The 15,883-nt window shown below is 39.4% G+C and overlaps 2 protein-coding genes across 3 annotated transcripts in view; one reads left to right on the top strand and one right to left on the bottom strand.

Moving 5' to 3' along the window:
* The window catches only part of hhatla (hedgehog acyltransferase like, a), a 21,721-nt gene extending 15,675 nt beyond the window's left edge, over nt 1-6,046 (bottom strand). The window contains exon 1 of the mRNA XM_077724953.1: nt 5,110-6,046. The gene's annotated coding sequence lies outside the window, so the exon portion shown is untranslated. The remainder of the gene's footprint in view (nt 1-5,109) is intronic.
* On the top strand, nt 104-15,883 carry LOC144202032 (CTD small phosphatase-like protein). 2 transcript variants are annotated; one of them, XM_077724961.1, is made up of 8 exons: nt 104-806; nt 4,528-4,685; nt 6,864-6,896; nt 10,060-10,161; nt 10,725-10,781; nt 11,099-11,191; nt 12,503-12,688; nt 13,664-15,883. In XM_077724961.1, the coding sequence occupies exons 1-8, from the start codon at nt 731-733 to the stop codon at nt 13,787-13,789; spliced, it is 831 nt and encodes a 276-aa protein (XP_077581087.1). In that variant the 5' UTR covers nt 104-730; the 3' UTR covers nt 13,790-15,883. The 2 variants fall into 2 exon arrangements, with proteins under 2 accessions (XP_077581087.1, XP_077581086.1); XM_077724960.1 differs by lacking the exon at nt 6,864-6,896 and having other exon boundaries at nt 107-806.

The following is a 15,883-nucleotide window of genomic DNA, read 5'->3' as shown; positions in this document are numbered from 1 at the left end:
TGGCCACCGATTCAGAGTGTCACCCGCTTCTGGCCCAAAGTCAGCTGGGAAAGACTCCAGCACCCCCGAGACCTAAATGAGGACAAAGCGGTTCAGAACATGAATGAAATAGTGCTTGGAGCGACGGTGGCGTGCGTTTGAGCAATGTAGTTCTGCGACTGCCCGGCGCTGGATACCAATCGAATCTGTCTGCCTGAATCCATGACAGAAAACAGAGTGCCCCCTCCCACTCATAGTTTTGCGGGCCCACTTCAGATGCAACTCCAAATACATAAAGCCTCCATATTCTACATGGAATGTCAGAGCCAACGTACTTCCAAGTTTTAGGTGGCTAACTTCACAACGTCTTGCTACGTGCTCTGGGTGAAACTAACTTTTCAAAAGGCTTGCCCGAAGACTTGGTAGTGAAAGACGCAGCACATCATTTATTTCGGGGATGATCGGATCTTCTCGGCTAACTCGCTAACTACACGGCTAGTTGTTAACTTCGCCACGCGCTATTGGAGTTTCCGGAGTAAAGGATGTTATTTTGTGCAGGGTTATAGATGACAGTCGTTACGCGGATTTTTTTTGCGAACCGACTTAGCCATCTCGACGCTTCGCCTAGGACGCCCACGTGTCTTTTGTGGGCGACCCGATTTCCCTCGGCTGAATCAGTGAGCTAACGTTAGCTAGCACTGCCGAACAAGCGGGCTATTATTGTTTTAAAGCGGAATAACCACCTATCTTAATGGACCACACGTCCATAATAACCCAAGTTTCTAACCCGAAGGAGGAGGAAATAATATCCTTCAACCAGGAAAAAGGTAAGAAAAGTCGGCGAACAAACGGAGTTAGCGATAGCTAGCTTTGTTGACGACTTGTTAAGGTGATGTTGCGCAGCTATTTTCAGACAAGTCAAAGTGTACATCATATTGCTCGAAGAGACAAGTGTCCTAATATTTGAAGAAAAAACTATTTTGGCAACAGGGGTATCCAAATGTTAGCTGCAGGTTCATGAACAAGTTCTGGAGGGCTACGTTTATTGCATAAGCCATCAATAATACTTGAATGTTTGAGAAATATGTTGAAGAAATTTGCACTATTGACTCAAGGTCAAAGGTTCTTTAATACGACTGAAATGTCACACTTCTTACAGACTCCTGATTAATTGAGTTAGACAATTTCTACATCAGCTAATGAGAATTATTTTTCAAGCTTTAGCATTTCAAAGAAAACGTGGAATGTGTTTAATCACTCAGTTTTGAAGTGAAGTTATTTTGCAAGAATTGATGATGTCTCATGGACAAAAAATGACAAGAAAGTCAAAAACACTGCAAGGGATGCTTGAGTAAAGGCAGTACTTTGTTTATAACAAAAAAAGCACAATCTTGGATTTATTGCACAGTCCATATTGTAGCATCTATAACTAGAGAAAACATCGATAATTGCTTTGGGGGTGAAAATCAACCGTTTCAATGTGATACATAACAATATCAATTCTTTGGACAATGATTGAATACTTGATTATATTAACAGGGGTGCAAGGAGCACCAAATAAAATTTAAACGTACAGTTATTTTGTTCAAATGTCGCCCAAATAAAGGTAAAAGTACTTGTGTAAAAATCTCAAAGCAAAAAGTAGCTTTTAAAATGAATTCGGCCTAAAATCAGCTTGGAAGCATTTGTACATCGTTGAGGAAGGGATGTACAACAACAAGGACAAGCAAAATAACAGATGTGACAGCAACTACTTCTAATAACATCAAAATAGTAATGCTACCTATCTATTCCCAAAGTTTAGTACTGCTCTCTATATGGCGATGTGTTTGGGACTTATTTCAAATTATACTCTGTTTAAATCATTCTCTGCTATTAAACTTAAGGACATCTAATCTGCCAGGACCGGGAGGCCCATTCATTCATATTTGCTGGGTAGATTTAAGAAGGTGCACATTTATAAAAATAAAAATGTAGATGTCCTGTGTTTAGTTCCCTTCAAATGATTGCATAATCTTAAACCCTGTCTTTTTGTAAAGAAAGGAAAGTAAGTAAACGGGTTGGTCGGACACACACTGTTCACTATACTGCTGACAATTACTGCACATCAAGTCACTCATTTGTCTTTACTCCTCAACTGCAAATCTTTTGACTTGGAGCCCTACCCAGTGCCCAGCAGCAATTACCATTGGAATTTGACAAGTACACCTTCTTCAATATAATCTGTTCACATCTTAGTACCTTTGCTACTCGGCAGAATGGTACGACATGTGGCTAAATAACTAGTTTCCCAATAGCGTATTAAATATAGAATCCCTGCTCTGTTCGCTTGTGCAGCAATATGATCTTATGGCTAAATGTCGCTACTGAAAATTACCATTTAGTGTAAAATGTTTCATTTGGGCTTCCATTTAGGTAAATCGTCTTGGTTGAAGTTAGTGGTTATCAGAGTGCTGGTGGGTATTTTGTCTCTGTTCAAAAGAGATTGAAATTTGAGGAGGGTCAGCTATTTAAAGTTGTGACTCAACTCTGAATGGTTCACTAGGCTCAAATGTGTATGTGATATGAACTAGTGCCACTTACATCATGCCTTCCTTGTCGTTATCCGTACATAAACACCCCGTATGAAGGAAAATGATTCTGCTTGCGATTTACATTTATAACAACATAGTCCCGTGAAAAAGTATTTGCCCCCTTCGTGATTTTTGTTTTTTTACATATCACACACAGGTTTCAGATCATCAAAACAATTTTAGTATGACAAAGTGACAACCAAAGGAAATACCAAATGCAGTTTCTAAATGATGATTTTGTTTACCAAGGCAGAAAGAATTACGAAATTGTCTGGCCCTCTGTGAAAAAGTAACTGCTTCCTGAGCCTAATAACAAAGCAGGTAGTGCCACCTTTGGCAGCAATAACTGAAATCAAGCGTTTACAATAATTTACAAGGCTTTGGAATTCTGTCCCACTCTATTGGAGGGGTTTCTATCATGAACAGCCCATTTCATATCACCCCACAGCATTTCAACAGGATTAAAATCCAGACTTTGACTTTGACTCAATCTTCCATCAATTACAGCAAGTTGTTCTGGTCCTAAGTCAGAAAAGCAGCCCCAGACCATCACACTGCCACCACCATGCCTCACTGTTGGTATTGTGTTCTTTTGATGGAACGTTGTGCCATTTTTTTAACCAATTGTAACAGGCCGTACATCTTTCAATAAGTTCAACTTTGGACTCATCAGTGCACAAGTTTTTCTTCCAAAAGTGTGGCGAAACATTAATATGTTTTTTGGCAAACATAAAATGGGGCTTTATATTATTTTTGGACAGCAATGGGTTTCCACTTGGAACTCTGCCATGGATGCCAGATTTGGCCTGTATTTTTTCTTATCATAGAGTCATGAGCATTGACCTTAACATGCTTTCCTAGGTTCTTTTGCGACCTTCTGGATGAGTTGTCATGGCACTCTTGGAGTAATTTTAGCTGGCTGACCACTCCTGGAAAGGTTTGCCACTGTAACCAGTTCTCTCCATTTGTGGATAATGGCTCTGACAGTGGTTCGCTGGAGCCCCAAAGCTTTGGAAATGGCTTTGTAACCTTTTCCCGAATGGTAGATGTCCATCACTTTTTTTGTTGCATTTCTTTTTGAATTTCTTTGGATTGTAGCATGATGATCTTGTAGCGTACTACACTTCAACATGTGTGGTTGTGGCCTGTAAAATTGAACTCAGCTTTCCTACAATTGTGATTTTGTGATTTAACAAAGTGGGCCAATTACTTTTACACGAGGACCAGACAAGTTTGTAATTTTTTCTGCCTTGGTAAATAAATCATTTAAAAACTGCATTATCTCTGTCCTCGGATTGTCTGCGTCGTACAAAAAATGATTTGAAATGTGTGTGAGATAAATATGCAAAAAAACACAGAAATCAGGAAGGGTGCAAATACTTTTTCACGGCCCTTAACTGTGTAATTCCGTTTAAAATGTTGAGAGATTATCATGATTCTTATGTCTGGTGGCGCATTAAATATACACAGAGCGTATGAGAGACTTATAATGCAGGCCTCTAATCCCCGTTGTTAATGGTTGAATCTCACTTCAAACAATAATCATTCAGAGGCGTGACCAAATTAAATTGGGGAACACATTGTAAACTAGGGCCTGTGTAAGTGCGGCATCTGTACATGGGGGTATTTTTTTCTAAATTAAGTATCCAAATCCAAAATGTTCATAAAAATGTCAAAATTAATTCTGAAACTCTCAAGCGGAAGACAGGATATCAAAAATGGCTTAAATCAGGGTACCCTTTGCAGCGGTCCGATACTCCTTCCTTATCAAGCCATTTTGGTTAAAAAGGGCTCAATCTGGCATTGAAAATTGCCATGTGCTATATAAGTGTCCTTATGTGTAATTAAATGTTTTTTACTTAATGTGGACTATCGGTATGTCTAATTTGCTATAGCAATATTTTTTGTTAAATTCTGAAATTATTTTTAGATTGCCATTTGTTATCTTCAAGATCTTTTTTTTAATTGTGTTTAGTATCCCACTCGATCAGTGCAAAGAAGCATAGGAGCCGAGGCATCTTCAGCACATTCTTCTGCTGCTTCCGCAATTACAATGTGGAGACACCAGTCAACAATAGCAAAACACCTAACCTGCCTCCACTTCCACCTGAAGAAAATGGGTCACCACCAAAGGTGAGCTTTTTTTGCAGTAACCGCTTGAACGTATTTATACTTGTATATACATAATTTCTTCAGTTTACATTGCTCCAAGTTAAACCTTTTTCAATTTACCAGGCATGAGTCATTCTAGTATATGCCTGAATGTGAAAGCCATTGTGGGGGCAGAAATTAAAAAAAAAAAATCATGTTCACAAATCAGCGGTTTCTTAATTCTTTGTGTCGAGGTAAAGGAGGAAACGTAACAGTTGCCGATGCGACCCGCAAGATATTTAAGAAATATACCACTGAAGCCGCGCTGCTTTGTTGTACTATGGGTTAACAAAGCCTCATCTCATGGGTGTTCCCACTTTTCCTTCCTCGAGACACTCGATCACCCTTTTCACAGCTTCATTTTAAGTATTTTTAAATAAATGTTTTGAAAGCTGATGTTCGGTACCTTTTTGGAGTCAAAGCGCCTGCGCATGTCGTCTTGGATTGGATAACTTTTTTCATCCCGCATTCGGGGAAATTACATTGTGGCAGTAGCAAGAGGGGGATTAGACAGAACAGCAAAGCAAAAGCACAAAGTACAAAGCAAATCAAAATAAATTGAATCATCAAATCATTAAGACATAAAAGCAGCAAAAACACAAAACGAGTAAGAGTGGACGGAGCTACCGCGACCCGCCGGCTGCTGCTTAAACAGCGCCATGTTGGTTGCGGTAGCTAAATCGGATTCAAAAGGACGTTGTAAAGTTGGACAAAAACTGGAACCACACACAGGAAGTCTTCCACGAGATGGGGAACTTCTGCAGACTGTGACCGAGGTGTAGAATATGCAGAGTCGCTCTTCCAAGCTTATCTGCTCAGTAGTCTGAAGCTGAAGAAAACAGCAGCAGGGCAGAACTCCTCGACTCCGTTTCTGGTAAGCGCTGACAGCTCTTCCATCCTATTCCATGATAGAATGGTTGATCAGAAGCGTTGCCTCTTCTCCCGGGACTGTTGTCCAACTCCGAAACTCCGGCGGCACCGAGGGGTTGCTCCTTCTGCTGCGTATTGTAACACCTAGTCCCATGCGTGTGACAGCGTTGGCATGGCTGGCTGGTTCCAAAAAATAAGTAGCCAAAAGAAGCCAGGCTAACAGAACAAGGAAAGTTGTAAAAACATTAAAGTAAAAAGTCTAAAGTACAAAGTAAAGTAAAAAGGAATGTATTAAGAAATATTAAAATGTCATTCAAAAAAAGATAGAGGGCTGTAAAACATGAAAAACATAAGTGTACAGAGCTACTGCCACTGGCTTCCGCTTGAACGGCACCATCTTGAATATGGTGGAAACTAAATATTCGAGCTATCCATTTACATCTCACACTCTCTATATCATTCATATATAAAACTTCCCTTCCTACAATGCATACTTTGCACTGAGTTGCTACATTTTGCTGTAGTAGTCTCACCAATTGACCTCATAATGTCCTTATCTCCACTTAATAACTAGCCTATAACCGTATGAGTAAAGTATGCTAGATAATTTAAAATAGGAACGCGCTTAACCAAAACACACTTCGTTTCGATGTTAATTTATCATCAATTAAATTGTGGTAATAACATAATATAAAGCAGTATTAAAAGTCAAAACATCTAGGCCCAAATACTAGTAGATAATTAGACATCTTAACTTAAAGCATAAATGTGTGCTATTTTGCTGCTTTTGTTTACATTGGATATGTTTGGGTCATGATGCATTTAATATTTAAGGCAGGTCAAAAATAAAGCAGTGGAGAATCTGTGTTAAAAATGCATCGTACTTTGCCATATCAATTTCATAGTGATAGATTATTTCAAAAATGAACAAAAGAGGGCAAGTTAATTTCACAAAAATTCACAAGTGGCCAAATGCACCTCCTGTGCTGTTTAAATCTAGAAGTCAAACAAATTCTGCCAATCCAATCTACTCGTCTAAATTAGGAGTAACTTGGCCAAACTATAATGAAGTTAAAATTTGGCCCAAGTAAGCAAAAAAAAACAGGTGGATTTGACTAATGCATGCAGGCAAAAAAATTAGCTCAAGTCCCTTAATTGTAAACTTTGAGCCCTGTAAGTTTGCATATGTGACTCAGTTTCTATCATTTTTTTTAAAAACCTTAATTATACCCCCTTTGTTCTACTTCCCCATCCCCCTCATTTCATACACATCTTTCTTTTGTGTTGTAGTGTGTCCAGATCGAGGTCCTTCCTGTCCCTTGTGTATGTACTGGCTTTTTTCTTTCCCTTTGCATGTAGCACTGTGTGTGGTAGTGCTGGCACATTGGGCCTGAGTGGGCTGCAGTTTTCTTCGAAGAGCCTTGGCTTTATTCTTTGCTTTGGGAAATTTCCAGCCTATTAAAGCTAAGAATGATGACTCGGTTCCATGGTTGATTTTAACTTTAGTGAGCAAACCTTCATGGTTTTCAGTTTGAAAAGCCATTGGTGTAAATTTCCTTTCCAAAATACAAGTTCTGAAACATTAAACAAAGCACAGACGAACCTCTTCTTACGAAATTAATTGGTTTCAAGACTTTTTTCGTAACATGGACATTTTGTAAGTACTTTAGTACATGTGAATTCTCTAATCCGTTCCATGGTCTTCACACAACCACCAACTAAGCTCTTTAAAATTGGTCAAAGTGTCCCAATTTTGTATGAAAGATATGAGATACCACAGAAAATGATAAGGAAATTATTTGTTAATGTCTTAAAATAAATAAAAGAGATGAAATATGTGGCCAGACAGAAATATCTCCTTTTGTGGCCGTTGTGAATGTAATACTCGTGTTTGTCCGCCAGATGGTAGCAAGAGCACGTTCTACCAGGGCTGAAAGCCGTCCAATTTAGACTTTTACCTTGTCCCCTGTGTGTGAGTGTGAAAATATGTGCCACGTTGCATTAGTAGTTTTTAATTGCTTAATAAAGGGAATTCAAAATAAAACAATGAGTAAGGAAATGCATTTACTTTTTGGGGGATTTTGGAATTTGGGCCCTTTTCGTATGTCAAGTCAATCATTTGCCTCTAAAAAAATGTGTAACCTGAAACTTTCGTACCCAGAGGCATTTGTAAGTAGAGGTATGACTGTACATGATGATATAATTTGACACTCACCTCATTCTGCAACATCCACGCATGATAGCAACTATTTACAGTTTAGGTGGCACTGCCGTTCGTATCACCGCTTTCGGCTTGCCAAACATGAGTGACGCTACAATGCACTTTCTGGAGCTGTTATTTTTTTATTTATTTTTTGTCGTGCTGGAGTTGCTTTCCGAGTAACTATCTCTCAACACCTTGCTAGCCTCCTATTTGTTAGCAGGAAACAGTGACTATATGAAGCAACAAGGTTAGCACGTTGTAGAAGAAATCCACCTTGCACCATATTTTTAACCACCTCAATGTCTTTAGCCTGAGGATGGGAGAATTCGCCCCAGAGATTCCAGGCTTTGCTTCCGAATGGGATGGTTTTCAAAGTATCTGACACACCGATTCAATCAGTGGGTGCATTGGTTTCCCCTCCCCCAAGACGACGCATGGTGGACCAAAATTTCTTTGAAGACGTCCGGGCTCGCCCAACTCGTTGTATGTCCGGTGTTTTTGCCTCAGACCACCAGAGCCATGCCGCTTGGCCAGCCAATACCCATCACCTCCCTCCAGAGTCCCGTGGGCCAAAAAGGCCCGTTAGGACTCCTGGTATTCCTTACCACCGGTGTCCTCCATTGGGTTCTGGGATTGCCGCCACGACAGGCACCGCCCATTTTCTGAAGATGAGAAACATGGTCCTCTCGGACTCAATGTCCCCTGCCTCTCCCCTAACATGAGAGAACGTCCTTCAGAGATAGAAATTGAAACTCATTCTGATGAGGGAGCCAGGCGTTCCCAAACAAAACATTTGGTTGTGCCGGATTGGACAAGCATCTTCCATCTCCATTGGAAACGACTCACCACTAGGTGATGATTGGTTGATAGCTCCGCTCCCTTCTTTATCCTAGCCTCCAAGACATAAGGCTGCAAGTCCGATGACACGACCAAAAAGTCAATCATTAAACTGTGGCCTCAGGGGACATGGGGCCATGTGCACGTGTTCGGGGGGACTTTATCCACAGCACTCGTAAACGCACAAACAAATTAAATTAATTTGGATAAATATCTACAGACACTCAACGTTTAATGTAACTTCACACAAAACTGAATTCTAATGTTGTTTTTTGTGGACCACTCCCCGATGGCATTCTGCCCTTTCTATTCTTTTGTCCATTGTTTTTAATACATTCAGAGTTCCTGATTTCATGGACGTCCTAACTCAAAAGGTGCATTGCCCAATTGGGATGTCAGAGTTTTCAAAATATGTTTACTATCTCATCACTATAGATCAGGGGTGGCCAACCAGTCAGAGACCAAGAGCCACATTTTTTACTGTGGTACCGCAAAGAGCCACATTTTTTACTGTGTTACCGCAAAGAGCCACATCATACACATACCTTTGCTCAGCCAGATTTATTGTAAATGTCACACACCAGCATAGTAATGACATAAATTGACTCCTACAGCACTAACAGCACAGGCCAGTCATTATCAACAATGAACATTGTGTGCACTGTCTCACACAGACAAACTCTCAGTTCAACCAAGTCCACAAACAAAAATATAATCATTTACAATAGCGTTTTTCTTTTGCTATGCATGTTACTTAGTGGGACTTCTGGCATAAAATCAGAGCCTATTTTTGCGCAACATTCGCTCCTTGTGAGCTGTCATTTATTATGAATGGCTTTTAAGTAGCGCGCCCACCACGTGGTGTACGCCTCACTCTCCTATTGGCTGCTCCCGGCTGAGCACTCTCGCCTTGGTCTGCCTCGCAGGGGGTGTGGCTTTTTCAGCCGACGCTCGATCTTTGGGATACTTTTTGTGTGCGCGACGCTGTTCATTGTCGCTTCTGGTTCACGGGAGCTCTCCCACTCTGTTAAAAACGTTTACTTAAATGACCTTGCTCCTACTGGGAAACTTTGAGGTATTTTCATCCCGAGCACATGCGCATTGGACGAAAATACCGTATTGAACTCAAGCGAAGCGCACACGCAAATAAAAATAAAACACAAATACAAACTTTGATATGGACGTAAGAGCCGCATGAAACCGGGCAAAGAGCCGCATGCGGCTCGCGAGCCGCGGGTGGGCCACCCCTGCTATAGATAGTCAAAACACAAGGCACAAGGACTCCAAGATGGCATGGCACATTACGTTTTGAATAAGGATAAACAAAACATCCTTTGTTGATGGACGTAAAACATTGTTTCTTGTGCCAATTTTGCTTGCCTCTGGTTTACTTATAATTTCCCCACACCTTCAACTTGGTATCTGTTTGTCTTCACTTTCACACAGCCAACAGCCAAATACCTCCTACCAGAGCTGAAAATTTCGGACTATGGTAAAAAGTGTGTTGTGATCGACTTGGATGAAACACTTGTCCATAGCTCATTTAAGGTAAGGTCAAAACTATAACTTTGTGCAGTTAATTAGTTTGCGCACACAACTTATTTATTTATGCAAGGGACAATTTGCCTGTTGGAAAGAGATTGGACGATCATGGTCTCAGTGAAAACTCAAATTCAATAATTTTCGTATCCGGGAAAGAGACATGTATTGGTCTAAATTTCATGTAGAAGCTGCATTTTACCTCCTAACAACAATATTTATAGATTGACCAGACCACAATTTTGCATGTTTTCGCTAAAGCCAAAAATAATATTGTGTGGATTCATTCACCGTCTTAACGAAGCTTGGAGACTTCAGGATGTGATTTAGTCACAATAAAAGAATTAAAGCTTTACAGCACTGATTGTTCCTTCAACTAAGGTTGAAGCAATTTACATCCAATATCGTTTTTCTTTCTTCCTTGGTAATTTTTTTCAAAGGCATATTTGATAGTACATTAGTTCAGGTACTAGAAGACCATGTTGTTTATCCTTGGAGATGTAACACATCTGCTCCTCAGGAATTTTAATAATGGTCTTAGATTCATGTGCTGTTTTTTGTTGTTCCCGTAGCCAATCAGCAATGCAGATTTTATTGTTCCAGTGGAGATCGATGGCACGGTTCATCAGGTAATGCAATGCACTCAAGCTCATATGTGTTTAAATCCACAAGAACAATGGCTGACTTGCGCCTAAAAGAAGCTCCAGAGGATGCTCCAGGGGAAATGGTTGTTATCTGATTCAAGTAATCCAGGATAGGCTGTGTTTATCCTGGTTGGCCTATTCATGATTACTTGCACTAGGTGGCAGCCTTGAATTCAAAATAGTAGTCGATGATCTTGCAAGTGTGTGACTTATCTTGGATATTTTCTGAAAAGTTCATTGTTGAGATAGTTGGCAGCAGTGCCCTGCTCCATGTATGTTACTAATGCTACACCTTTATACAGGTATATGTGCTGAAACGACCACACGTGGACGAGTTCCTTCAAAAAATGGGAGAGCTGTTTGAATGTGTGCTCTTCACAGCCAGTCTAGCAAAGGTGTGTTAAGTTAGACATTACCACCGTAGGTATTACCTCATCTGAGATCAATTCGACTTCTCAACCTTTTATACTCATTCTTTTTATCTGTCCATTTGCCACTTCTAAGTGGGTAAGTTATGTGCTGGGCAAAATAAATGTGTATATATGTTCTAGAACATTATGGATGTTGTGAATCCTCCTGTGGAAACAGAAAAAGTTTACTTTGTATCCTTTGACCATAGTTTTTTTTTCTCAAAATGTGGCAGGATTACCACGAGTGGTATGTGAGAAAAACACTAGAATTTTTTTTTTGCCCATTATTGTACTCCAGCTAAGTGCGTTTCAGTTTACTTGAAAACATTTATTTTAACTACTGTAGGCCCAATTTCTATTGTAACTTTCAAATTGAACACAATTTATTTGAATCCATATTTGAGTACTGTTATTTCTTTTATATTTTTACGTGTTGTTCTTGCTGAAACAGTTTCAGTAACTTTCAGTAATATCAAATTTAGCACCGGTTTAATTTTTTGTGTTAACATTACATGCATTCATTTTAAACTTGTGAAACTATTTTACCGCATCCAAAAATACTTCTTGACAAGTACCACTATAATTCCTTTATACCGCTGCATAGATCAGTCATCCCAACATTTTTTCTGCATTGAAAACATCTCAAGGCACACCCACAACAGAAAAGTTGAAGCCATCTCATCTCATTTTCCGAACCGCTTTATCCTCATTAGGCTCGCGGGGGGTGCTGGACCTATCCCAGCTGACTCTGGGCCAGAGGCAGGGGACAGACTGAATCGGTGGCCAACCGATCGCAGGGCACACGGAAATGGACAACCATGCTCACTCACATCATTACTAGGGGCATTTTAGAGTTTCCAATCAGCCTACCATGCATGTTTTTGAAATGTGGGGGGAAACCGGAATACCCGGACGAAACCCACACAGGGCCGGGTAGAACATGTAAACTCCACATAGGTGGACATGATCTGGATTTTGCCCCCAGTACCCCAGAGCAGTGAGGCCGACGTGCTAACCACTCGCACCACCGGGCCACCAGGTTGAAACCACATTCTGCTCAGTTTGATGATGTCATTCCTTGGATTTCTATAGTGTCCATGCGACGGAGCCTACATACCATCAGAAGTAGTCATGCCACACTTTGAGTACCACTGCACTAGTTACTGTGTGCGTTGAGTGTTTCAAGTGAATTACTTTTTGAAGCCATTTTAAAAGAGTTTACCTGACTTGGCATCAAGGCTAATATTTGTGATCCTAGCATAATGACAGCATGTTGTTTCTTTCTGGCTTGGATAGTACGCAGACCCAGTGGCAGACCTGCTGGACCACTGGGGCGTCTTCAGAGCACGACTCTTCCGAGAGTCCTGCGTGTTCCACAGAGGGAACTACGTTAAAGACCTCAGCCGGCTTGGACGAGAGCTCGGCAACATCATCATTGTCGACAACTCGCCTGCCTCGTACATTTTTCACCCAGAAAATGCTGTGAGTTCCTTTCTTGGTTGGCCCCGCAATATGTATTCATTTCAAATGGCATGGCAAATATCTATTTATGCTAGGTGTTAGAGCTGGGCATTAAAACGATAATGATAATTATCGAGAATTTTTTTGTCAACAATGATAATTAAACCGTTTGATAATTTTAAACTTCAATGATACCACTCAACCACAACATAGAACGGGGGTGTCATGAATGCTAGTTCCAGAATCAACACTCAAGAGAAGAGGATGATAATGAAATGTGTTTTTAGCTTGGTTAGCAATAAAGGCTAACGGAGCACCTTGATATCAAGGTGTTTACCCATTTTATGTAAATGTTCTAAAAACATTGCCAAAATCTAAAACTTCTCTGGGGTTAAAATGGGTTAAGTTCATCCAACTTTTTTTTTTTGCAAATGGCCATATGTGAGGTAAATTTACACTAATTTTTGAGGCTGAAAATAGTCTACTTACCGATGGTTATGATGTCTTCAGTTGATTATTATATTTAATTCATATTGCAAAGCCACTTTGATTTGAAGGCAAATTTATAAAAATGAACATGCCTATCAAAATTTCTGCAGGTTTTGTTCTTTACTTTTCATAGTGTAATGATGGACCTGTATTGTTTATTCCACAACAACACCAAAAACACTTTAAAATCATAGTTCATATTCTCTTATAAAGTAAGGTAACATTGTTACTTTCATTTTGGATAAGGAGGAAGGTAATTTATTTACCTATTGACTGACAGAAGTTTGAAGTTACAAATTGGACACAAAATCGATGTGATGGGTATCATGTTATAATTATTATTATTATTGATAATTTGAATGAATGCAATGGAAGTCTGTTTCAGCATTTGTTTGAATTCCTTTAGAAGGATTAGAATATAGTTCAAATGTATTTAAGAAGTACACTAATATTAGAATCATGATGATTTGTCTAAATAATGTAAGAAGCACAAAATTGTTTCTCCAGGTTCCAGTTCAGTCGTGGTTTGATGACATGAATGACACAGAGTTGCTGGACCTGCTGCCTTTCTTTGAAGGACTCAGTAAAGAAGATGAGGTTTACGGCGTCCTCCAAAATCTAAGGGGCAGGTAACAGGAAAGAACACCTGTCGCCACACTTTTCCATACTAACGTTCCGTGGAGTACCAGGATTCTCTTTCCCCTGCCTTCGACATGACACACCAAATGAGAAGAAACCGAATAATCCAGGAACGCAGTGTTGGTGGAAAAAAAAAAAGATATCTTTAGTTGACACTATTTGGGGACAACATGCTAAGAGGTGCAAACTCCGGTCTTCATTTTCAAACCAATGTTTTACTATTGGTTGATGAAGTGCTAAAAAAAACAAACAAACAAAAATCAATCCATTTTTTTTGTCTGAAAATTCCTACGTGGTACCGCACAAAGATCGGACAAGCGTCCTTGTGTTGTTGCTATGCACGAAAATTTGGTCGTGTAAAGACAGATTTTTCTTACTGAATGAAGTGCCTTGTGTGTGTATGTTGTTTTCTAAGGGGGCTGTTTTTCTACATGGCGTTAGTGATAGTCTTTTCAGACATGCTATCAAGTCAAAACAAGTACCTTCTATCTGACATTTTCCCTCTATTTCTTTCATCATTCGGTGTCTCATTGGTTTATTTTTATTTCCTTTTCAATGCCTGTGCCATTTATAGTATAGTCATGACTTAGTTCCTTCTGCTTCTCTTTGTATTACATAGTGAGTCAATTAGTTTTTGCTGTTTGCTAGCTGTAAACCTTATTATCCCATCTCCAAACAATTCTTTTTTTTGCAGTTACTATCTTGAACCCAGGATAAAATGTGCCTTTTTGTTGTTGTTGTTGTTTTCTCATTCAATAGTTGCCAAACCTAACCACTTTTAATGGGCTTCGTATGTTACACAGGTTTCATCTAAATAGTTTGCATTACGTTTAAATTTTTATTTATTTTATAGCTGTCACATTATTTTTATGCTTTTAATATTTTATGGTTTGTTGTATTGTGCTAATCAATGTCAGCATTTAACCTATTTGTTTTTTTAAACGAGAATACAGTACCCACAAGACAGTGGTGATTTTTCATGTTAGGGTCAAGTGCCATGCTTCAATTACCCCACCCCGCCATAAGATTAGCATCTTCTAGCATAGTGGAAGTGTTTGTGTGTGTGTGTTGTTTACCTTGGGCTACCTTTTGAACTGCTCTTCACCTCAGTGCCTGTTTGAGAAGAGCCACACAAAATGAAGGCCGCAACATTTGCTAAAAAGGCAATAACCATTTTATTTCAAGGGTATGTAAATTACCATTCGGACATGGCAGCACTTCCTAACTGAATGCTTAGTGCTGTGCAGTTATTGTCAATGATTTTTTTATAACCGAGTCGTCATTGATTTTTTAAATTATTCTAATTTGTTTTCCCTCTTACCTTTTGTCAAATGGAATCTCATCACAGCACTTTTGGTCTATCAATTTTCATTAAATTCAGCATATTGTCATTGAAAACAAACAAAGTGTAATTCACATCAGAAATGGCATTTATACCTCTGACTCATTTTCTGGGTTATGGCATCAAAACATCCAATTTTATTTTCACAGTAAAATACTGCGGCTCTTTCAGGCAGTTGCTCTTTAATAACAGGATATGACTTGTTTGTTATGGCATTTATATGTATTTTAACTTTAACCTAGACTTTTTCAGTGCAATGTCCTTTTTATAAGACTATTTCATCCTGCGCAAAATGTACGTGCTCTGAAAAATGTTAATACATTTACCCTTTCTACCTTTTCTTGTCAGTGTTTGGTTGGAGTTGCACCATATTTGTAGTTAACCTCCAATCATCCCCAAACCTGCCTCAACCTTTTTGGTCTTCCTTGCCCGTGGCAAGACTTCTCAGTCAGGTCTTTAATTTTCTATTCAGGGGTCGTGTGTGTGTGTGCGCGCGTGTGTTCACTTTTCTTTTGAGTATCACCTCACTTAAAGTATTCATCAGTTGGTTTATGAATTTAACACCAAAGTTTAAAAAAAAAAAGACTAAGTTCTTTATGCTTATGTTCAATGGTTGGTATATTTCTACAGAAGTCATCGTATTCTCACTTGGTTTCAACACATTTCAGTTTCATTTCAATTTTGTGTATAGTCACCCACCACATTTTTCTTGTCTTTTCCTTTCTCTAATAAAAGGCTGAATTGAA

This window comes from Stigmatopora nigra, chromosome 9 (genome assembly GCF_051989575.1).
Source record: "Stigmatopora nigra isolate UIUO_SnigA chromosome 9, RoL_Snig_1.1, whole genome shotgun sequence".
NCBI classification, from domain to species: Eukaryota; Metazoa; Chordata; class Actinopteri; order Syngnathiformes; family Syngnathidae; genus Stigmatopora; species Stigmatopora nigra.
This window is presented reverse-complemented; position numbering and strand designations above follow the sequence as displayed.